The sequence below is a fragment of the Larus michahellis genome, chromosome 5, assembly GCF_964199755.1.
Source record: "Larus michahellis chromosome 5, bLarMic1.1, whole genome shotgun sequence".
NCBI lineage: Eukaryota > Metazoa > Chordata > Aves > Charadriiformes > Laridae > Larus > Larus michahellis.
The window spans coordinates 76,521,741-76,545,205 of NC_133900.1; the positions used below are offsets into that span (position 1 = coordinate 76,521,741).

Here is a 23,465-nt window from a genome sequence, read left to right on the forward strand (position 1 = left end):
TGTGTGCGGAGAAAGACGTGAAGTGACATTTTCCTGCTGAGGCCAAGGTCATCGCTAACGACGTCATAACGGTCTCCTGCGTTCGTGTGCCAGCTTCCCCTCAGAACAAGTGCAGAGGTTTGAAGGAATAAGCCGGAAGGATTCAGAAATGGAAGAGAGACAGAGAGAGAGGATGGAAAAGCAGTAACTAGGAATATTCCTAACACTGCTGCAGAATGGCACAATTAAGAAAGACATATTAAAGTAGTTAAAAATATTAAGGAAATGGAACAAAAAATAGGAACATGAAATATAAAGCAGTGTTTTTCTCACATAAACTGGCCAAGAGTCTATACAAGGGACCGCAGGAAGTTTCTCAACTTTTTTTTTTTTTGTTTTTAATTGAGAACTAAAAGCTCAACAAATAAATGTAGTTTCACTGAAGTCTAGACTAAAGACACTACGCTGCCTGAGGGGATTAAGTGGATAATCAAAAACATTTTGTGGTTTCTGCTGTTCCCAGAGACCAAAAGCAGGGAGAGAGGAAAATGAGAGATGGTAAATGAGCCAAACTGAAAAAAACCCAAAACCCTGCAAAAAAAAAGATGATTTTCCCATATCCTGCTAGAGGCCGACTGAAAGTAGCTAAGTGTTATGAAAGACAATACAAACACAGGATCTACAGCTGTGATCTAAAGTCTATTCCTTTGTAGGAATATAAATAGAGTTTAATGGTCATTTAAGCGACTATTAGATTTTTAACATTTGACTCAGTACGACTCTTTGAATTTATTAAAATTGCATATGACAAATTGGAATGAGAACACAGAGACTAACGGATTCTATAACATAATGTGATTATTTAATTATTTTGGTAGGCAAAATTAGAAGTAAGACCTAGATCTCTGCATGGTTGGAGTGCAGGAGCTTTTATGGGGTCATTAGTCTGGGATTTTATGGAGGCAAATTAACTTTTGGGTAGCACTGCCTTAAACAGGCTTGGCTTGTGAATAGCTTCTCAGGACCTACTTATATATTAAAGTGACTATTCAGATCAAGTTGTGTAATTTTTTTCGCGTTGCTTCCCTCTAGATCATCGTTGTCAAACCCAACATTCAGATCTCCGGGATTTGGGTGTGAGTGGCACTGCTGGTGGTATCAAGTTTTATTCTCAGCTGCTTACTATACGATCTAGTCTTCATCAAAAATTACGTATCAGATTACCTCTAGACACCCCCATCCCACCCTGTCGAGAGAGAGGAGCAAGGCAGAGGAATGTGGATTTTCAGAGTCAGGATCTGACAGTTTAGACAACTTATTTTTGCAGACTGAGGTACTGGGAAGGAACGGACGTGCTGCCCTGGGGGAGTGAATACAAAAGCTTCTCACTACCAGGGAATTGTGTTTAGAGATTTTTGTCTGCAAGAGAATCCCCTCTGTTTAATTCTTCTCCAGCTGGACCTTGTGAAGTGCTTTCTCAGCAAGGCTTGTAAAGCACAGCATCGCACCAGTATCATCGCGTCTATTAGTCACAAGCACATACGGGTGATGGTACCTACATCAGGCTGTGGGAACTCTGCAGCCAGCTAAGCTATGTTTGGCATTTGTCTCGCATTGCAAAATCCCTTCACAGATGCTGACCATCAGGCGACTACTGAGACAAGCGTCTCAAGCATCTACAAATCCTCATGACAGAGCAAAATGTTCTTCGTATTCTTTAGTCAGACAAAGTGATACCATATGATGAACTTCTCCAAGGCCAATAAAAATTTAGGAAAAAATTTACTTTTCAGTTCTTAGATATTTATGCATAAGTCATTAATAAGGGGATCAATGATTCTGGTTCAGTAGAAACAATGACTCCAGAAGACTGTCAGTTTTCAGAAGAAATTTATGTATTTATTTACTTAATTAATTTATTAACACTTTAGGGGCTCCCAGGGCTATGCGTTTGCCCGATGTGAAGAAGGGATGAACTGTGATCTAATGCCAGACTCCTTCATTAACTAAAGAATCTGTGTATATTTAAAATGAATTGTTGTTGGTTGTCCTGGCTGTGATTATACTGGATATTTGTATACACTAACAAAATAGAGATTAAAATGCAGGCGATCTGGTAATATTATTGTTTTCTACAATAATGTTAATGTGTACTAAGTCGATTTAAATACTGCCTAAAACGTTCCACTGAGAAGAATGAGAGACAAAAAAGCTTCAGTTTTCCACTAGGTGTCAGTCGATCTATTTCTTTGGCCAAATAGGATCTATGCAGAAAATCGAGAGCAAAATGCAGATGCAGAGCTGCTCTAAAAATAGTTATTTTCTGTGATTGCCAACCAGAAGTATTTTGGAAGAATGAGACCAAATGGATGACTTTTGTATTTTAATTGTGCCTCCATGTTTTCTTGTTTGCTTTACGTTTTCCCTTTAACAGCAGTCAAGAAAAACTTCAAGCCTGATACAGCTGATCCATGAACAAGCAATTCCGGGGAAAGCAGAAAGCGGGAAGCAAGGGAGGGGACAGGGTGGCCTTGCCTACGGAGACACCACTTGGTTATTTCATGTCAGTCCTGAGCCAGCAGCAGCAGGATTTGACCCTTCCAAGGGGAGAGTGCCCCAGATACCTCTCCTTGCAATGGAAAGCAGAATCCAGCACTTTCCAAGGAAGCTCCAAAGCATTGAGCCTTTGAACTGCTATGGCATTAATAAAACCCAGCACCTTTCATGGTGCAAGGCATGGAAAGGACTTTGGGAAAGATCTTGAGAGTGCAAGAAGAGTGCAGAAACATAAACTGGGAAATCATAGAATAGAATCATCTAGGTTGGAAGAGACCTTTAAGATCATCGAGTCCAACCATCAACCTAACACTGCCAAAATCTCCACTAAACGATGTTGCTAAGCACCATGTCTACCCATCTTTTAAACACCTCCAGGGATGGTGACTCAACCACTTCCCTGGGCAGCCTGTTCCAATGCCTGACAACCCTTTCAGTGAAGAAATGTTTCCTAATATCCAATCTAAACCTCCCCTGGCGCAACTTGAGGCTGTTTCCTCTTGTCCTATTGCCTGTTACTTGGGAGAAAAGACCTACACCCACCTGGCTACAGCCTCCTTTCAGGCAGTTGTAGATTGATTGTCATTGTTGTTCATGATTGTCAGAGGGAGGAGAGAAGAAAAGCAGGTGCGGAGGGAGGAGTGTGTCAATATGGATTTGAAAAGGGCAGCCAGACATAACTCTCTCTAGTGGTAGCCTTGGCCCCGTGTCACTGGCCATAATGGCAATTGAAGGTGATTACTCCTTGCATCAGACTCGGCCAGACCAGAGCTGCCGTGGGGAGGGCAGCAGCCGAAGGGGCTATGGGAAAGGAAAGAAAAATGATGGTACACAGCACAACCCGCCGATTGGACAAAGTGAGCCAGAGGATGCTACAGAAAGCACAAGAGGAAAGAAAGCAAACAGAGCATTTTCAGCCTGGCTTCGTAAAAACTGAACAGCCCGTCTCTTGTGTGAGTCTGTCCCAGATACACCACTTCCAGCAACGTTTCACATGTGCAGCTGCTCTGAAGAGGTCATTCTTACACGGGCTACAGCTTCTGACCTTGCCTACTGTGCCAGGTGGATGCATTAGCATATGTTAATCAAGACTGTTAGTCCCTGGGGCTCTGTAAAACCATTGCTCTGGGAGCTGCAGGGTCCTTCTCCACCCCAGCTCAGTAAAGACTGGCAGGGTACCTATGGGAACAAGGATCTGAGGAAATCCGATCAAGGCCCGTGATGCAAAAGTCAGAGGTACCTATCAAAAGAGAGCAGCATTTTGGTGATAACAGTTCAGTTCACCAGGAAAATGGTTAAAGACTAATTGTGCTCCGGCAAGATGAAGCCCTTGCTGGAGGAACTGGTGAGCAAAGCCCATGAAGGTGGCAGGGAGAGGGACTGGCTGCCTAAAGAGCTGTTTGTTTGGCCTTTTGCTTTTGGTCTGCAGCTGCTGGGCTGTGTGATCTGGCCAAGCAGAGACCCAAAAGGAACCACCAGTGTGGTATTTTATCCTACAGCCTGTATTTTCTACACGGGCATCAGCGTCAGTCTTGTCTTTGTGATCCCTGGCTCTGCTCCTCAGAGAGAGAACTTTTTTGCTTGCTGCTAACAACTTTTTCTGTAATCCACAGAGGTCTCTTGCCCCAGCAGGATCCAGGTGGCAGAAAACCCCTTCTTTGACATGCTCTTCAATTCTGCTCTTCATTTACTGGTGTACTATTTGCCAGGTTACTACTCTTGTGTGCTGGGCTGACTCTCTCCACCTCCGTGCAGCTCTCCCATTCCCCTGGCTGTTGGGTCTCTCCCAGTGGTCATTACAGTGATGGGAATGTTATTAAAATAATCTGGTAGAGGAATTATAAAGACAGATTTTAACACAACCCCTTCCCCAATCTAAAGGTCAGGTTATGATATTTGTTATTGCTCTTCTTTGCTGTTTAAGTGTTGGTTTGGGGGGCTGGCTATGTACGGTGGAGAAAGAACAGAATGTTTTTGTGGGTCTGTTTGTGCAGCTTTGCAAGATGCAGAGAACGGACAGAGTCGATGGCAGCTACAAAAATCCTGCGGGCTTCTTGGTTGCTCTTCTTCCCTCTGCAATATCCAGAGCCATATCTCATTTTAGGAAACAAAAGATGGATGTGCCAGAGGAGGGACAGTCATCGCTCCATGTTCTTGCCTGTCAGTGGTGGGGCTGGCGGAGGGGTCGGGCACAGCACGACCTGGAGCCGGAGGTCCTGGAAGCAGTGGCAAGGCTTTGCAAGAGGACCTGGAAGCCAGGAGTTCAGTGGCTGTGTGCTGTGCTTCAGCAACTCCCTTCACCCATCTTCACCCCGGGGAGACCTTATTGCGGCCTTCCAGTACTTAAAAGGGGTTTGTAAGAAAGATGGGGACAAACTTTTTAGCAGGGCCCGTTGCGATAGGACAAGGGGTAATGGCTTTAAACTAAAAGAGGGTAGATTCAGACTAGGTAGAAGGAAGAAATTCTTTACAGTGAGAGTGGTGAGACACTGGCCCAGGTTGCCCAGAGAGGTGGTAGTTGCCCCATTCCTGGAAGCATTCCAGGTCAGGTTGGACGGGGCTCTGAGCAACCTGATCTAGTTGAAGATGTCCCTGCTCATTGCAGGGGGTTGGACTAGATGACCTTGAAAAGTCCCTTCCAACCCAAACTCTTCTATGATTCTATCTTCATTCAGCTCAGCTTCCCTGCTTGTAAAATGAGAATAAAAGCAGCGTCTATCTTCATAGAGTGCTTTCAACCCCCAACACCAGGAGCCTTATAGTGTAACTTCAGGCAGTTGATAAAAAATGCTAAAATTGTCTCTTTTTGCCCATGGTAAACAGTGAGTTTCCCCACTGGATCAGACACGGGAAGATTCTTCCCAGAAACATGCTGATTTGGAAGGTGTTTTTCTTTGGTTGCCAAGGAACACGTTCAGGTACGGTTGTTAATAGCACACCTGCGCTAGCAATTTTTAAAGCCATTTATCTTGCAGAGACTGTGCTTTGGAGGTCACCAGGAGCTGGCTTCTGCCATCCTTCCACCAAGATGTGAGTCTCTGAATAGCTCAACTGCAAGCCAATAGGAGATTTATTTTTTTTTTTCCTGGCAAGGTAAATGTGGGAGGTTTGGGACCTTCGTGTCACATGTGTCTTGGGGAGACTCTTCTGTATGAGCTGGAGGCTCTAGTTCAGCACTACCTTCCCCTGTGTCCCTCAGTTATTTAGTTATTTAGCTGTTGTTTAGCTCTTGCATGCCTCTTCTTCAAGTCTTAGACTTTTCTTCCTTTAGTCCAATGTGTTTCAAATCAAGCCCATACAAATTTTTCAGCCGAAAGGTTCTTAGAGCTTATTTCTGTAGGGGTATTGGTTTGTGACAGTGCTGGAGGAAGGAGCTCTCAGGATGAGCCAGGAGTGCCCATGGCGGGGGGGGGGGGACACTTGACCTATAACAAACCTACAGGAACCGAAACCCAACAAAATGAGCTGATGGTGTTAAAATTGCAATTCTGCTCGAGGCTGATGTCTTCAGTGCTGGGATGGGTGCTGCTCTTACGCTGCGCTCTCTCCCTGCTGTCCTCAAACATCCACGATTTCGTGCTCGGCTGTGTTTTCTTCCCAGTTGACAGAAACCTTGGCTGTGAAGTGTGGGAATAAAACTTGGGATCTGCCACAGTCAAGTTTTGTTTTGCTGTTGAAATTCTCACCTCTTGTAAAACCATTCAAAAAAAAAAAAAAATGTTGTTATTTATGATGTTCTATTTATTTGCTATTTCTGTGACACGTACTTCAGAAATTTAAGAACCCTCCTTTGTTTTCCTGTGTGTTTCCAGCTCGTTCCCAAGAAACGGTGTGGCTGCATACTTGTGTGAGATGATGGAGGTGTGAGGGAAGCGCTGGCTCCCAACGCCGGCCCCCACTTCAACAGATGGGAGCCACGGCTTTCCGTGTGCGTCCGCGGAGCCATGTAAGTAAAACTGTTCCCTATAGAGGACTTCAGGGCAACCGCTTTCTCCTGCCGAGATGCCGAAATGGAAGCGCTTTGCTGGCTGCTTTCCTTTGAGGCTGGTGCTCTCTTGTCGTACGGCGCAGCTTTCTAATAGCTGACTCCCAGTGAGCCTCCGAAATGCTGAGCGGCTGAAAACCCATCGTGTGTCTCTCACTGTAGGGAATATTGGCCGCTGGACAGAATTACCCATCCTTAATTACTCTGTCTGTGCAGACACTGATCTGCCTGGAGCCATAGTCAGATATAAAGAGGCTCTGAAATAAATCTATAGACTGAGTTCTATATTTATGTGAAGCCCTGACAATTGAGAAGGCACGCCAGCACAAGTTATTAATGCCACCATATTTTTATCATGTGGATATGGCTGCGTAGTTAGCGATAGTCGGGGTTTCTGGACGCGGCATTGCAGCCACACAAACAAGGAGTTGTTTCAGCTAGCCGGTTGCGTTTGGGAGCGAATTTCATACTTGCAATTCTGTGGTGAAAGGAACTCCCTCTACTTGAGGAGAAGGAGAAAGAAGCAGCTTTTCTCAGGTTCTTTTTGGAACAACTGCACTGATTTGGAGACTGTAATTCCCCGAGGAAGCCGCGTCTTGGCTATAAATGCCCTCTGAGCCAGCTCAGCAGGTTTATCTGGACTGGGATTAATTTATAGGTGTTGCGTTTGACTCTCCCAGGGGGCATAGTTCTTATTCTCTGTGGAGCACTGATGAGGAAAAATGAGCAAGCGAGAGTCTGGGATATCTTTTAATGACCAGCTTCCCCCAGTGCTATTCTGTACACCTCGGTGAGCCTCCCACCTCTCCCAGAGCGAACGGCCAGAGGACAGTCGGCCTCTGGAGGCAAAGCGTGTGTCTCCAGGGAGAGCAGAAGATGAAATAACAGCTAATAATGTTCCTTTGTCAGTGTATGTGCCTGGTTTTAAATAATAAATCTTTTTAGAAGTTAAGTCTAGAGTGAAGCTGCCCATGATCGCCAACCCCACCGTCCGTGCCATTGCAAAGTGGAAGGGGGCACCTGGTAGTGGTGGATCTGCTTTTAGCTGGAGCCAGGCGTCGGCCCAACTTATAGAATAGAAACCTCTATGTTTCCTACATTGGAAGAGAGCAGGACAGTAGGGCAAAACATGGAATTGGCATGTGTAGATACCAGTCTGATTAAAGAAAGTTAGAAATATCGCTGTGAGTGGCAGAAAACAAGTTAAACTTAATGTAAGGTTGGCTCTTGCAGAGTATTTCCCCAGAGGAGAGCAGCTGGCGCAGAATATCCTCTCCTGTGTTTCCCCTCTCATTTTAAAGGTGACAGGATTGAATCCTAAGATGCTGCGGTATTAGAACATGTGAGAAGGGTGTTACATTTAGCCATTGAAAAAGCCTGATGAGGGGATTGGTATTGACGCTGTTCTTCTGAGGCCACTGTTTTTGGCCTTGGGGAAATTGATAGGTGACTACAAAAACCACAGGATGAGTCAATTTGGAAAAGGGTGCCACATCCACACGTGTTCATGTTTGCTAAGAAAGAAAGTAGGTACTTTGCCCCCCATCATAGCAGCATTACGGGAAATACGACAGTCAAAAAGCTGACTCGGAAAGCCAAATTCGTTTTTACCAGGCCCATAAATACCATAGTTTGTGTTCAAAGGGACCTTAAAGATCATCTAGTTCCAACCCCCTGCCCTGGGCAGGGACACCTCCCACTAGGCCAGGCTGCTCCAAGCCCCATCCAGCCTGGCCTTGAACACCTCCAGGGATGGGGCAGCCACAGCTTCTCTGGGCAACCTGTTCCAGTGCCTCACCACCCTCACAGTAAAGAATTTCTTCATGATATCCAATCTAAATCTCCCCTCTTTCAGTTTAAAACTGTTACCCCTCATCCTATCACTCCACTCCCTGATCCAGAGTCCCTCCCCAGCTTTCCTTTAGGCCCCCTTTAGGTACTGGAAGGGGCTATAAGGTCTCCCCGGAGCCTTCTCTTCTCCTGGCTGAACCACCCCAACTCTCTCAGCCTGTCCTCACAGCAGAGGGGCTCCAGCCCTCTGATCATCTTTGTGGCCCTCCGCTGGACCCACTCCAACAGATCCATGTCCTTGTGTTGAGAACTCCAGAGCTGCACGTCACATAATATAAATATTATAACGTAATAACCTTTTGATGATCCTGAGCTTGTGGGTGCCTTGTTTAGTAACTTAATTCTGTACTTGAAAATAGCTAGCAAGGCTTATTCATCTTTTCTGATCAAGTTCTGATCAAATTCTCCTCTTGTCCCAGCTGGGGAAACTTCTGGACCATCGTTCCTCTTGCATAGACGTCGCTCCTCATGCATTTTAGGGGAAAGGCTGGTTGTTCAGAACTCGAGCTCTCCAAGAGGGTGATGACAGGCCCTTCACCTCCAAGCGCTGCTAAACATGACGCAATCTATAGGCAAAATAGACCACCTCACCGGAGCTGTGCATGCGTCTGTGAAAGGTTTTGCATGAGATCAGGGCGGGCAAAGGGAGAAGGAAATGAGATAGTGAGGACCGAGCCTGACCTGGCTGCAGTGCTGGCTCTGGCAGGATGGAGCAACCATCGCGACTAGACAAAACACACAAGAAGGGGAGGACTGCCCCAAAAAGAGAGCTTGCAGGCTGTAACGGGAGGTTTGCAGAACAGAAAGGAGGGCTGCCATGGCCGGGAATGGTTTCAGGAGCTCTTGCTGCTCGTCCATGGCTGGCTGCTCCTGCAACGTTCTACAGAGAGCAACTGGAACACCTTAGCCGTGACTGGGAAGCATTTGCGGGGATTTTTGGTGCTTTTGTGAAATGAATTGTAAGCTGAAGGAAGTTTAAGGTAAAGAAGGAAAACAGTATTTTTAGTGGTGAGCCCTAAGGAGCAGCACCCTAGGAAACATTTCCTTACAAAGAGTGTCTTGCAGGCTCTTCTGTTTCATGGCTTGAAACAACTGCAGTAAATATGTATTTTTTTTATCCCATTTTTATGACCCCCTGGAGCATGATAATGGGTATGAAACAGTAATCTGATTTGTTTAAAAATATTAATCCAATTTTTTTGGTTAACGATACAAATCCGGGCACAACAGATAACAAGAACTTACAGGGTCTTATCTCTTTAAGGAGATAGCTAAATGTGATGCCATTCATCACGGTGATAGGTAGTTCCTCAGGCACAAATATGCACATATCGCAGTCCGTGCATGATGGCGACCAGATCCAGCTCTGCTTTCTGTCTGCTCTCCTGCGGGCCGCGATCGGCAAAGAGCGAAGAGCAAGGGCAAAGCAACGCTCTTGACAAATCCTTGGCAAGTGGTTGGGTCGCTCTCCTATGCGCTCCGCCGGCAGATTTTAAACAAAGTCTGGGAACCCGTCTCAGCCACAGAGGGCCAGTGCAGACTGCAAATAAGGCTGCTTTCTTGCAATCAGTCCAGCGTTTTGTTTGAAGTTGGATTTTCCCATCTTTTGGTTAGGCTAAAGCCGATGGCTAGGCAAAAGTGGTCCCGGGGTTCGATGGGTTGAGAAGAGCCGGGGCGAGCAGAGGACATCTGCAGCAGCCCGAGGGATGCGCGGGGGACGCGGTGCTTGTGCTGAGTCACGGTCCTATGGCAAAGCCACCTCTGTGTCACTCAGCGCTGACTTCTCAGTAACTTCTTTAAGGTAAGTATGAGGGTGGTGAGATACTGGCACAGGTTGCCCAGAGAGGTGGTGGAGGCCCCATCCCTGGAGACATTCAAGGCCAGGCTTGATGAGGCTCTGAGCAACCTGATCTAGTTGACGATGTCCCTGCTTACTGCAGGGGGCTTGGACTAGATGACCTTTAAAGGTCCCTTCCAACCCAACACATTTTATGATTCTATGAAATATCCTGAAGAGAGGTGGTAGATGCCCCGTTCCATCTGTAGTTTCATCAAGATGGGACTACTATAAATGGATGCCACCAGAGAAATGTGGAAATACTTTAAAAGTCATCCTCATAATCTTTTAAATTACTGTGTTTTCTTTCTTTTCCAGTTATCTAAGCATTCTTTGAACCAGGTTTATCAGCTCTGATATGTCAGAACTTGTTACTGTGGTTAGCCTACAACATTGCGGTTGATTTTTCGAATATTCTAGTTGCATCTCTAGGTCCAAAATTGTTTATGCTCTAGATCCCCATCATGAAATGGGGTTACTAGCACATCTGTTTCATCTCTCATCTATCAAAAGTTGTTTGATTTAGAAATTCTTTGGAGTTGTGTATAGGCAAGCAGCACCTCAAAGGTAAACTTGTTCTCAGCCTGGTCTCTAGGTGGTTTTGTTTCAGCTTTTTGCAAAACTCGCACTTCCAATTTATGATTACTGGAGCAGAAAAATCATATTTTTTTTCCCCTTGAAATTCTGGGGAAGTCTAACTAGGGAAACTGAGGCACAGAGGGCACGAGGTTGGAAACCAGACTGAGGGACAGGCTTAAGCCATGCAAAGAGCCTGGGCTGAGTTCCCATTTATGCCAAAGGTTTGGGATTATTCATTCATGTCAGAGGCTGGGGCAAAACCTGGCAGGGCGGTGGGGACAGAGCAGGTGGGGAACCGAGTCCTGCACAACCCGGGATACACTCTTGCCCCAACTACGGCTTCTGGGTCCGGTCCCTGTCAGAATTAGGCAGAAGACGAGGGCAGAGCAGAGCGAGCTTGTTTGTTTAGACACACAATGTTTGCCTTTATTTCCCTCTATCTTTTCTAAGGGCCGTGACGGCGCTTCCTTCCTAGTTCATTTGTGCAGCTGCCTGAAAGGGATATGTCTAAATAGGGGTCAGAACGACTGCAGGGCAGTTTGCTTGTTTGTTAAACAATATGGGAAGAAAACAGAGGCCATGAAGAATACTTCCCTCCCCTCTGTGCCCCGGGGAACATTCTTTATAAAATTTGGCAGCAGCTCTTTCAGCAGAAACCAGCAAACCACTGCAGAGAGCGGCCGGCCCTGGAAACTTTTTTAGCCATTTAACAAGAGAGGAAGAGGAGGCACAGGAAAGAAGCTTTAAAAAAGAAAAAAAAAGAAAAAAAAGTTGTATAAAGTGTCATAGAAAATCTCTAACTCAGTTAAGACAGAGTGTTTAAAGAGTAAAAAAATATATGTGGTAGTTTTCAAGGAATTAAAAAAGGAAAGCGTGTTGGGCTCGCCTTTCTGCACAGGGCACTGTCAACGGGAGCACGGTAAGTATCACGTCGTGTCCCCGATGGTGCTGCTGAGCCATTTAACGGAATGCTCTCTCTCTCTCTCCCTGACAGTGACCGTTATGAGACTGTTCAGAAAAACAGCGCCAGAAACTTCCTGCAGGGTCTTGTGAAAAAAAATACGTCCAGAGGTAAGCCCAGGTGGCTAGGGCAGAACTTGAAGCAGGAGAAAAAATAACAGGAACTTCTGTAAATATATTTGTCTCCAAGCTCTGCAAAAAAAACCCCACCTCTGAAGCCTAGCAGTGAATTCCAAATGTTACTGGTATACTGAAAATAATTACTGCTGTAACAGAGCTGATGGTGCCAGAAATCGGCTTGTTTCGCCTCCATTCCTCAGACAACTTGGTGCAATTTTGAACCGGTGATTCTGGGCTCTGTTTCTAGCAGTGAGCTTGGGGATATGGGTCTATCCAAGCCTAAAATTTTAGCCACTTAGACCTCTCCGAGGTCTGCCAGTCGCTTAGGTTTTTTGTTTTTTTGTGTTTTTTTTTTTATCAGATACATGCCTAACAGTCTGCTCCATGACTGGCCTGCTAAAAACTCTGTGCTCCTCGGCGGCGGGGCCTCTGAGCTCCAGCACTGCTCCCGACGGGTCACTCGTTCCCTCATCCATCTTGCCTTCTCCAGTAGGATGCTCGGGGCACAGCCTTTCCTCCTTCCCCAGTCCAGTAAGTCTGATGAATTGAACCTAGTTGGATAACTATTCTGCCTAATCTTGTTTGCAACCAGCGTCACAAGAGGAGTGGTTTACCTACAAGGTTATGTGCTATTTTTATTATACAGAAGCATTTATTCTTGTCATAGTCTGGAAAGGGGAAGAAAGCAAATGTGAAAGTATTTTTTTTTTTTTTTTTTTAGGCTATGGTTCAGGCATTAGCTAGAAAATCTCTACCTTTCTCCTTGCTCAAGGTCATTCTTAAAAGGCCTCCAAACACAATTTAATGTGTTTTCGGAGGCCTCCAAAGCCAAATCAGGGAGCTTGCAGACCAAGTGCTGTGCTGTGTTAGTGCTGCTGAGTGCACTGTTACGCTCCTGGACTTCACGAGTGGTTACGACCTCTTCTAGACATGGTTTGTTTCCACTTTAATAGAATACTTGCCCCACGTTATTATGAATACGGGCTTCTATGCTGCATGTACCATTTGATCCAAGGAGGAGCAGGGTGTGGAGATGGGGTGTCCTTGAGGGAAGAGAATCACCGTTAGTTCTCACCGCGTGAGACCCGGCATCCTCTGATTTCTGAGGATTTACAGGAGGCAGCACCAGAATTTCGCAGTTTCGGTATTCTCTATGCGCTTCTCCCAGTCTTAGATACCGGAGCATAGTGTCGATGTAGAGGGAGGTCAGGTGCTGTTTTCCAGACACATTACCTTAATGGACCTTCCTTTTTTTTCTTAAGAAGGTCTAGCAAGGCTTTCACAACTGCTTTTCTATATATCACAAAGCAATTTTCGTTGTTACCTGCTGGTGAATGAAATTGTTCATGGGTAGTAAAGTCTTACCATTTTCTTGCTTTTACTTAAGTACTGACTTTTAGTGTATTTCTAGCTTTGTAGCCAAGTCACTGAGGTGGGATATTCAAAATCAACTTGGATTATTATTTGTATTATCCTTACTGAATGCTTTATTACTTGTTGTATGCTTTAGAAGCCCCAGTTGATAAATACTGTAGGTGACAAGGGCTTCAATAAGCATTTTTATCCTGTGGGCAGTGGTAGTAAGGACTGGACATTTTAGAAATGTTAAGGGCAAAGATTAAAAAATTCCCTAAGGCCTTTTTATGGTCCAACAACAACAACAAAAAAAAGGCATTCCTATAGGCCAAGGAGAAGCCCCATGTGTGCTCTTCAGACGTGCTGCTGTGGTGCTGGCGGGTATTTAGAGAAATGAAAAGAGTATAGACTGCTGGGGCCCAAATGAGGGAGTTAAAACAAATATTTGAACATTTGAAAAGGAACCAAAATAGGGGTAAAAGTAGGGGTAAAAAAAAGTGGCCTATAGGAACTGCGCTAACCATACCGTCAGTGTTTCTATGAACTTGAATTATAGCCTAGCTGAAGATTCCATGTTTAACCAGCTCCCAACAATGCCTTGACCAAAATTTGTTTTCTTTTAACTGTTTTTGAAACAAAGGAGAATTCTTACCAGATGACCTGTTGGTTTTGAATAGGTATTTCAGGCTGCTATGACACTAAACACGTCAGAAGTGTTTGGCCAACTGGGTCCTCTTCTTCCTTTTAGAAGAACCCTTCCTCTCTTACCCACACCTTGCACACCACCTTAGTCTGGGCTCTGTGATGAACGTGATCTACTTCTGCTACTAGCTGGCTTATTTAAAAAAAAAAAAAAAAGTTCTCTAAAATGACACTCAGGTGATTTAATTGAGCGCACTCTTTCTTGAAATTCCCATTTCATTTGCTGGCAGTCTTCCAGCTTCTCTAATAAATGAGGCACAAACCCCCGCAAACCAGAGCCATCCCCACTGTACTGTCCCGCTTTTGTGCTTTTAACAGGCTTATCTCATCATATCATGGAAAACGCTATTTCGTTTCGCTCCCTGGAACACACACGTAAGTGCACTGGCACTTTTAACACTCTATCTTTTGAATGTTTGATTTTTGGAATAGTAATATTCTTTCCTTCACTGAGAATTCTGTTCCTAAGGGGCTTTTCTGGTTTTAGTGTTATAAAGCCTTAAGAACTGTCTGCGTGGGTCAGGAGCAGGTGTGATGGCAAGAACCACCACATCACCCTTTTATTACTTGAGCTAATGAAGGTACTAGTAGAAGGCTGGTACCTGGAGAAGTATACAAACACACTCCTTCTAGGAGCAAAAGAAAAAAAAATTGAGCCTGTGGAAAAATGGATTTGATTCCCAGTATGACAGGGAAATCGTGCGTATCAGTTCTAGATCTTTCTGCGGTTTGAGTAAATGTTAGAAAAGCAGAAGACTCTCCCAGTTGTCTGGTAACCTCCCCGTGCTGATCTTCACGCTCTTGGCCCATAGCGGGGAGGCAGGCACAGCATCTTCCCATTTAAATGAATGTCCACTTCGACAAAACATAAGCAAACTGCACTCCACGACCCCCAGTGTAATTCTTAGAGAAAGACTTGCTCATTAGCAACTTCCAAAATAATTGAGTTACTTAATTGTAACTTTATTTTTGGCACCATATTGTTTCTTACTCAGCAAGGCAGCATTACCTGACACTTACAGGTGAAAACTGGTGGCCTTTAAGTCCTGTAATAGTGTCAAATAATGAAAAGAGGATCTTTTTTAGGTTTCCATGATGCTTTATGGAAGCTAGTGCAGAAATGATTCCAGGGTTTGATCCTATGCAGTTTTAAATGACTGACCCTCTCGCTACTTCTCAGGGAGAGATTGTCCCACAGCCTCAAAGACCTCTTGCTGAGTGGAAAAATGCCTTTTCCTTTCCTTCTGCCTCAAGTTTTCCATTAACGAATTTTTATCCCGACTTGTACGCCCACTCAGCTAGTTTGAACTCTTCTCCTGTGTTTTTATGACCTTCCAGTGCTAGTAGACATTTACTGCAGCCCTCTTGTCTACTGGACAGATTACGTGTACTGAATCTTCCTGTATAAATGTACCCCTTCCAGTGCCTTAATCTCTTTTGATGGAATTTTTTTTTTTCTTCTTTGAATTCTTTCCCATCCTTCTTTGCTCTTTACTGTCCCTGGACGCAGCTTGGAAATTCATTTCTTGCGAGCATTCTGGACGCCTCAGGCAGTACAGGAAAATATAATAGGATGGTGCAGAGGGGAGGGCAAAGTGAGCAAAGCCTCAAGTGTCTGGGATAGTGCTCAGTGGGAAAGAAGCATGGATGCAAAAGTTGCATGTTAGCAGCAGTAATAAGAACAGTACTTCTTCACCTCCGGTGCTATGGTAGTCATCCTATTAGACGCTGATACCTTTCCTTGCTAGTGAAATAAAATAGCTCTGGGTCGACAGATGAGAAATAGCTGAAAGTAGTTTTTCCGAAGTGGTATAATGGGTGCAGTCAATGGCTGTATTGACAAGTTACGTTATAACATAGGCAAAGGAATTAGCATTTTGTCTTTATAAATTTAATGCATTCGTCTATTAAGGCAGTATCTTTATGTCATTCCTTATGATTGTAGGACCCTGCTTCCGGCACTTAGCAGAAGATCTGTGTATAACATTTAATTTTCGTATGTCTTAAGTGGAAATACCTATCTTTTATTATGTAGCCCAAGCCATGGATGTTGTTTTCATACCAACTTCCTCCTGTCGCAGACTACTGTGGATACGCATGAAGTCCTGCTCTTTTCCAGGTCTTGTACCAGGCTGCAGAGGTACCGTCTTGCATCGTTTCAGGCTCATTTTCGCAGACTGTCCGTGTGTGTTCATGACATTGCCTTCTGGCCTTTACAACGAAGGCCACTGATTATTTACAGCTTCATAAATTGCTAATTGTGGAGTGCATTACTTGAGGCATGACAGCAAAATGTTCCTTTTTCCATTTGTTGGAAAGCAGGCTGGACCCGTGCTGCACGGGGGATGCTGTGGAGGCAGTTGGCCATACCAGCACCCTGCCAGAACTGAACGGGGGACCCAGTTTGTGCTCCTCTGCGGCAACCAAGGCTTAAAGCAAGAGGGTGTCCAAGCAAGAACCAGCGCCGCCGTGACGCCTGACAAGAAACACCGACATGGAAACTCGAATTCTGTTGTCCAACTGCAGCATGGACACCCGCAGATGAACGTGCCGAGAAAACAAACATTCAGGAGCTTGAGGCTCTTCTGAAGAGTCAAAATTAACTCATGTTTTAGAAATATTTAGGAAAACGCTGATTTGAAAGGAACCTAAATGCACTTTAAACAAAATGCAGAGTAAATACTTGAAGTGCCTGAAGAGTCTGTCATGTATTAGTGTGCTTAAAAATACAAACAAAACCATAATTAGAGAAAAATAAATTAGCTCTAACCCTGCTTGTTCCAAGGGCTCAAACCTGTTGTTTACTTTTTAAATTGTACAGTTGTTTTATTTTTAGTATTGACTCGGGAAGAAAAAAAGATGGTGTAAGAGCCAAACAAATGACAGTCCCTTATCAGAAAGTCTCTCTCTAAAAGACTCCGGTGTGTGAGAACTAGTACCGCGACAGCAAGAGGTTTGCTTTTGCCAGGCTGTGTAGCACCATCCCTCCCTGCTCCCGGGGGAACACAGCGGGAAGCCATCGTGACCAGGACTCGGGGATGCTCAGGCGGAGAAAGAATACGAGGATGTTGGTAACCGAAAGGCAGCAGGCCTCCTTCCAGCTACTCTGTCAGACAAGCCTCACAAATCAAAATCCTCTTTCAGATGCCCAAATTATATTTCTGTTGGCCAAGACTTTAAAAACTTCTTGAAGTTGCTTGAATTAACAGCTGTCTTTGGCTTCATTTTTCACCTTAGTCAGTTGTTTGTATATCCTCCTGGCCTTCTCTTTGGCTTCATTTCACTACTGCGTGTGCTTTAACTTTCTCCAATTACTTTCCCACTTGCATTTTTTAAAGCAAACCTGTGACTCCACAACTCATCACGCCCTCGTTCTCCCCACAGAAAATAGGAAAGCGGTGAATTATTTTCCAGCATTGCATACAGCTGCCTATCTGGTAGGAGTTTGCTTCGCTCCCTGTTAAATTCAAGAATACCTTTCCACAGGACAGCAGCAAAAACAGAGATTTCTTCTTACTTTTAAGAGAATTTCTGTATTTCTGTCCAGCTGTCTGCCATCATGAAGGCCCGTCTTCCAAAAATTTTGAAATTGCTTTGGTACCTGCCTTTAAAAATGCTAAAAATACCGGCCTGGGAGAGGGCAGGGGCAGCTACGCAGTTGGTAGTAGTATGTGAAGAACTGGTGGTAAGAAAAAAGCTTCCACAGGTGTGGAAGGAAGAATGCAGAAGAAAAGAAAAACCATTATGCTTCTCCAATTTTAAACATTTAATAGTGCACTTATTGAGTATATTCTGTACAGACATCTATAGCAAGTTAAACATTTTCCTTTCTCTCATGTAGATCATAGTCATGTAAAGCACATTTACAATAGAAAACATACTTGAGGTACAAAAACCCAAAAAGAATATCTGAGGTATAAATACAGGTATATTTTAAATAATCTTTATCATGCTTTATCTATGTTCGACAGTACACTGTGGGCAAGTATACATGTTTACAATAGAATGGTATGTACAACATACAATTTTACAAATTCAAAAGTGTTTGATGTAGAATATACAAGGTTTTCCTACTCATGAGGAACATTGTTACTGGAAGTACTACATTATTTGCCATAATAAAAAAAATCTTCATCAAAAAGCTTAAAATAATACTGACAATGGTAACAAAGTCTCAGTCAAAATTCCATCTTGCAACTCATTCATACCCTACCCACAAAATACATTTATCACTTAATACTGCACCTCGAAAGCAAATCTTTACCTTTACAGTAAAACCTACAGAAAGACACCTTTCCAGAGGACCTCAAGACTTCCTACAGTTCATACACGTTGATTCTCAAGGAGGGGAGAACGTCCCATAGGGTTTAAAATCCAACAAAACCCAAGACGAAACCTCACCCTCCTCTCTGCCCCCAAATATCACCCCTCCAAATTGCTCACATCCAGGTTCTGTTCATGTTAACATGCAGCTTTCGGGAAAACTGGCAAAGGAGGGAGAGAAAGGGAGGGAGCTCGTGCGACTCCTCCAAGCCACCTCACCCAACCTGCTGCTGCAGGAGTCCTGCCACCTCCCGGCACCGCAACTCCAGTGTTGACTTTTTCCTCTTGAGCCGTTAGAATACAGTAAAATATATAAAAAAGCTCAGTAAAACACTTGTAGTTAACACAGGTAGGAGTAAAAGCAACATATATTTTTTGGCAAATTAACAATTGACATTACTGGCTCTCTTCACCGTTGCATAAACACTTCATTTCTAAGTTGCTATGTTGCTCAAAAATATATTTACTTAAAATTGCTATAGAATTGTTAATCACTCCTAAAAGATCACCTGGCTAAGGAGCGAACAGTAATTGGAGCAAGCCTCTTGTAACATCTGCTTAGGGTTTTTAACAAGCTTAGAGCTGAGGAAAATGCAGAACTGGCACACGGGAAGGATGGCTACTCCTGGTCCACAGGGGAGTCCCATTCTAGGCTGAACTGTATCCAGCATACTAAAATCCATTCTGGTTGCCTATCAGTGTACCAGACACATTTCAAGTTCGACTTCTGCTATCCTTTCAACCATTAACACACTCATTCACACTTTAATCTCTGTGCAAACCTTTCTCTGCTTGTCTCAGTGAGAACACATTGAAGAGTACCAACTATTCCAGTGGATACACCAGTTCCTCAACGCACTACAAATAAAATGACATGGGTATGTACATAAAGCTAAGTATTTCACATGGGAATGATGAGCCTTCACCATATTTCATAATATATTTTGCATTTAAAGAATTTTGCTTCTCAGAAGCAATTCAAACCATCTAATAGTACAATACTACTTTTTTTTTTTTTTTTTTTTGCACAGTCCTCCAATGTATTCCAGTCGAGGCCTACACTATAGACCTTACACAGACAGGAAGCAGCTTTAAAGTGTATGGTATGGCCACAGTCCTATAGTAATGCTCGCAGTCAAGTTCTCATGCTGTCATCCCTTCACGACATGACTTGCAGATGGTACACTGGTCCGGTCTGCAGCGCACGAGCCTCAGTTTTGGATAATGTCTACGTTGCTGAGGTCTGGAGCGCATGGCTGTTCCTCTTCAGTAGTCACCTGGATTTTACTTCTTTGCTCTCAAGACTCTGGTGACTGAAAGAGTCTCGTATCTTAACGACTTCCGATGCACACAAGTGTCCAAAAGACTTGGTGTACCAGTCTGGCATGTGGCCCCTGATGCATGGAGAAAAAAGTAATGATGAAGTAGGTACCGGTAACTTCGCGTACATTTTCTTAGAATCAAATACATATCTAGCTGGTCAAACGTGCGAGTAGGAAATCTCCTTATTACCACTTATTGCTCAGCTCAGCATTACTAATACACAGACTTGCTCAAAACCTAGTTTGCCGCAGTGAGGAAAAGTTATGAGAATTTTTGTGAGAACTTGGTCCTCTTTACTAACTTAATATTAAAATTAACATGTCCTTGCATCCAAATACATCTGTCAGAGGAAGGGGCGGGATTATATACCAATAGCTATGGTGGAGCCCGTACTGGAGGCTTCCAATGCAACAAACCACACCTGCCGGTAGGTGTGCACTGTGGACAATTTTCATTGACATCTCAGAGACCTGTGTGCAAGCCTTTGAGACGTACGTACTACTGGCCCAGCTAAAGCCTGTTGAACTGTCTAAATTTTGTGCTGACTACATGGAAACTATACAAGAAAAGTTACCACCCCAAGAGGACAAAGTGGAAATTCATACCTTAAATCAATTCTGCACATGTAGGTAAGTTTGGATTTTCCTGACCCGCAGGGCTCAATCAGATACCTAGACAGGAGCACATTGACTCTAACGCCTGCCACTGGAGCACGGTCATGGTCCACGGAGGTTGCTAAAAGCACGCAAGCTCCTTTGGGGAAGTTTGTCCTCCATGTTCTAAGAACAAAGAAGAAAAAAAAAAAATAGTCTTATCTTTGACAAAAAGTAATTCAAACATCTAATAAGACTTCAAGTAATACACAAGGAGATATTTACCTATATAACTTACATTCTATAGAAATTGTAGGCAAGGTTGCCATATGTGTAGGATATAAACACCATCGCGTATAGAAGTCTTACCTTAAGACTACGAAGTCCCTGGCCGGGTGAGGTGCCATGCTGTTCTGGACATACTGGTATATATCTGTCTGGCTATCCAAAGGTTCGATTACTTTTGAATCTATAAGATCTTCATCCCAAAGATGCTGCTCTTTAAGTAAACGATTTAGAACGTCCTCTGGCGTAGCTGGGATTTCAATGGTAGTTTTCCATAACCGGAGTGGGGGACCTTCGCACACCTGGGGAAAACCAGCACAGAGTCCTCAGTTTTACTCCTCACACTTTCTTTTCCTTTCTGTTTTAGTGTTGCTAAATACAGCAAATGAAATACATACACGTATATATGTATATATTGTACTAAGCTTGTAGCTCAGGTTAGGGTTGTTTTCCTAACAGCTAAAGACATCTGCGCGCTGACTTCCAAATTATTTTTAAGCTACAGTTATCTCCTCCAGTATGGGCCACTGTTAAATTGTGATGCCACAGAAAAACATCCTAGTTTTCCAAGTTTATTTTTAAAATATTTTAAAATCTCGTTGAAACACTTCTCCCCGTGCTAGCTCCGAGCCGTGCAAGATTAGAGCCGAGAAACTCCTTTCCTACTGCCTGCATAGTGACAGTGCTTGGAGGCTTCACTCAGCCTGTCAAGGCTTTGCACACCTAAGTGAAGGCGTGTAAATGCAGCACGGCGAACATTCCTGGGCTGGATAAACAGAAGAACACAAATCAGTGCATGTAAGCTGACTGCTGCTGAAAGACATGTTGCTTTTAGACGTGTGCAACCATGTCAAAAGACGAAGGTGGTTTTTTTTCTTAAATCTATCTGCAAAGTAAAGTTGTGCACTGAACCTTCTGTAATATCCCATGTCAAAAACCTGTTTATATTAGAGAAGACGAGCTAAAAACCAGAGCCGTGGTGTGAGTGACGGGGTACATACCTTCTTGTAGGCCAGGTCTGCTTGCTCCGAGGTGGAGCAGCTGACCCAGCCTTTAAACTTCTCCTTCATCTCTTTGAGCAGGTCGTCCACGCAGTCCTGGAGGTAGCAGTGGTAGTCGGAGGGCTCGGTGGTGCTGCTGCCGCCCCGGAGCTCTTCCAGGCTGAGGGGACGCAGGTCCTGCTCCGTGTACGAGTTCCGGCCCCTGCTCATTTCTTCGGGTATCTGAGGGGCGACAAAAAGGTGAAATCGTCCTCTTGCAGCTCTCCCCCCGCCAAATCAGAGAGTATTAGTCTAGCAGCTTGACAGCCACAGAAAGATGGGTACAGTAGTTTTGTAATGTTTCAGGTCTCATGAAACACTTATGTTTCAGGTCAAGCACTCCATGTGAAGAAATGCCAAAATTAAGTTTGTAACTTTCATTTAACTCAAGTTAGTCTCTCATTTATGGGGTGTCTTATTTTTTCCGTGAAGCATCCCTCTTTGCTACACAACTCAGTACAGCACAGTTTATCCTGCAGACTGAACAAAGGAGGGGTCAGTTGTCAGCCGCAAGAAGAGAGACAGGCATCTCTTCAGTTGTGGGCTCTGAAAAGATTCGATGACAGTGAGGAAAACCAGGACTCAAGACTCGCCTGGTTCTCCATCCCGGGCCCTAGAGGGAGTGTGCTTTAGTTCCTACAGACCCTTCAACCTACGGTCTGATGCTGTCATGTTCCAGGATGCTTTTCTGGCCTAGTCTTGCTAACTCTTGGGAATTTAAGTATAAAACAAGCACTGAAATTCCTGGAAATAGCTTCTTGCTTTGTAATTAGAGATGAAGTTCACTGATACACATGGCTGTGCCGTAAAAGCTTGAAAACGTATTTCACATGCAGCTTGGATGTAACAAAAATGTCCCAAACCCCACAACTGCCTCACGGCTTTTGAGTGCCAGTGCCAATAAAGCAACTCTCTTTTCTTCTGGCACCACTTCTAATTCACATATTCACCCAGATCAGGATCCAAAGTGTTTTAAAAAGCTATTTATCATGTATTAAACTTCACTCTGAAATAAAGAAACATTCCTAGCTTTCCATTATACAGCACATCTAAGACATGTTGGCCAATATTCAACCCATCAGTTTTGCAAGCAGGTGTTTTACCTGGAAGAGCTTCTTGCATTCAGCGATCATATGAGCTAGTCCTTGGGTTGCAGCCAGATTTTCATTTAGGTCTTTCTGATCGGGTTTTCCCAGGCTTGGTTTTCTTTGCATCACCCTTCAGCGGGAAAAGAGCACACACGCACACACACACACACACATGAATCCAGTTATTTAATGCAGAGGAAGAGAGATGCTCGGTAAGAAAACAGTAGGATTCCCAAATCTGCTGGTGATTTAGAGCAGTGCTGCCTGGGACCAAATCTTGGCATGGTGTTACCAGCTTTTCTCGCTACTCTCTCTAAACTTTTTCTTTGGAATCCCCCCCTGTTTCTTCCTTCTTATGAACTTGCTTATATTTTAAACAAGTCTCTAACAAAAGGTAGGATCCCATAACTGTTCTACACCAGGTGCCCTTGGAGGTGTCCGAGGTGATCACAACTGGTAGGGTCAAAGCTAGACATGCCCATTGCACATCACCGTTAGCTGTGGTACGGGACCAGCAGCAATGAGCCCAGCTCCCCAGACACCTACCTTGGGGAAGAATTCTCTCTTTTGAGAGTGTTTAAGTGGAAGAGGGAAGGTGCTAAGCAGACGGCCAGGTTTGTTGGTGTCATCTGGTTCTCCTTCACTGCAGCTGTGACATCACTCAGGAAATAGAGAAGAATCTGGAGGACCTCCCTGTTCTCATCGGGTAAAAGCATAATGGCAGCCTTGATAGCCTGGAGACGCTGATCCTTTGGCACATCTGCATAATATTAGTAATTCTCTCATCAGCCCATTGATTTTCCACACACACAGCATGAATACATCCCAAAGCAAACTCTGGCTTCAAATATTTGACTCGAGTTTGAAGTGATTTCCTTCAGGATGCAT

The 23,465-nt window shown here is 44.2% G+C and overlaps 1 protein-coding gene and 1 long non-coding RNA gene across 7 annotated transcripts in view; one reads left to right on the forward strand and one right to left on the reverse strand.

The window, feature by feature from the left end:
- The first annotated feature begins 2,793 nt into the window (after nucleotides 1-2,793).
- Nucleotides 2,794-16,715, forward strand: LOC141743592 (uncharacterized). 3 transcript variants are annotated; one of them, XR_012587116.1, is made up of 5 exons: nucleotides 2,794-3,771; nucleotides 6,348-6,481; nucleotides 11,782-11,858; nucleotides 12,229-12,398; nucleotides 16,045-16,715. It is a non-coding gene; the product is annotated as an uncharacterized LOC141743592 (long non-coding RNA). The 3 variants fall into 3 exon arrangements; XR_012587118.1 differs by lacking the exons at nucleotides 2,794-3,771; nucleotides 6,348-6,481 and adding an exon at nucleotides 11,605-11,706 and having other exon boundaries at nucleotides 15,961-16,707; XR_012587117.1 differs by lacking the exons at nucleotides 2,794-3,771; nucleotides 6,348-6,481 and having other exon boundaries at nucleotides 11,737-11,858; nucleotides 15,961-16,707.
- A 958-nt stretch (nucleotides 16,716-17,673) lies between these two features.
- The window catches only part of DLC1 (DLC1 Rho GTPase activating protein), a 287,733-nt gene continuing 281,941 nt past the window's right edge, over nucleotides 17,674-23,465 (reverse strand). For all 4 annotated transcript variants that reach the window (XM_074588142.1, XM_074588141.1, XM_074588143.1 and 1 more), the window contains 6 exons: nucleotides 23,124-23,337; nucleotides 22,593-22,707; nucleotides 21,451-21,672; nucleotides 20,534-20,751; nucleotides 20,177-20,350; nucleotides 17,674-19,642 (listed from right to left, as the gene is read on the reverse strand). In XM_074588142.1, the coding sequence (XP_074444243.1) occupies nucleotides 19,522-19,642; nucleotides 20,177-20,350; nucleotides 20,534-20,751; nucleotides 21,451-21,672; nucleotides 22,593-22,707; nucleotides 23,124-23,337 (1,064 nt within the window). In that variant the 3' untranslated portion in view covers nucleotides 17,674-19,521. The remainder of the gene's footprint in view (nucleotides 19,643-20,176; nucleotides 20,351-20,533; nucleotides 20,752-21,450; nucleotides 21,673-22,592; nucleotides 22,708-23,123; nucleotides 23,338-23,465) is intronic.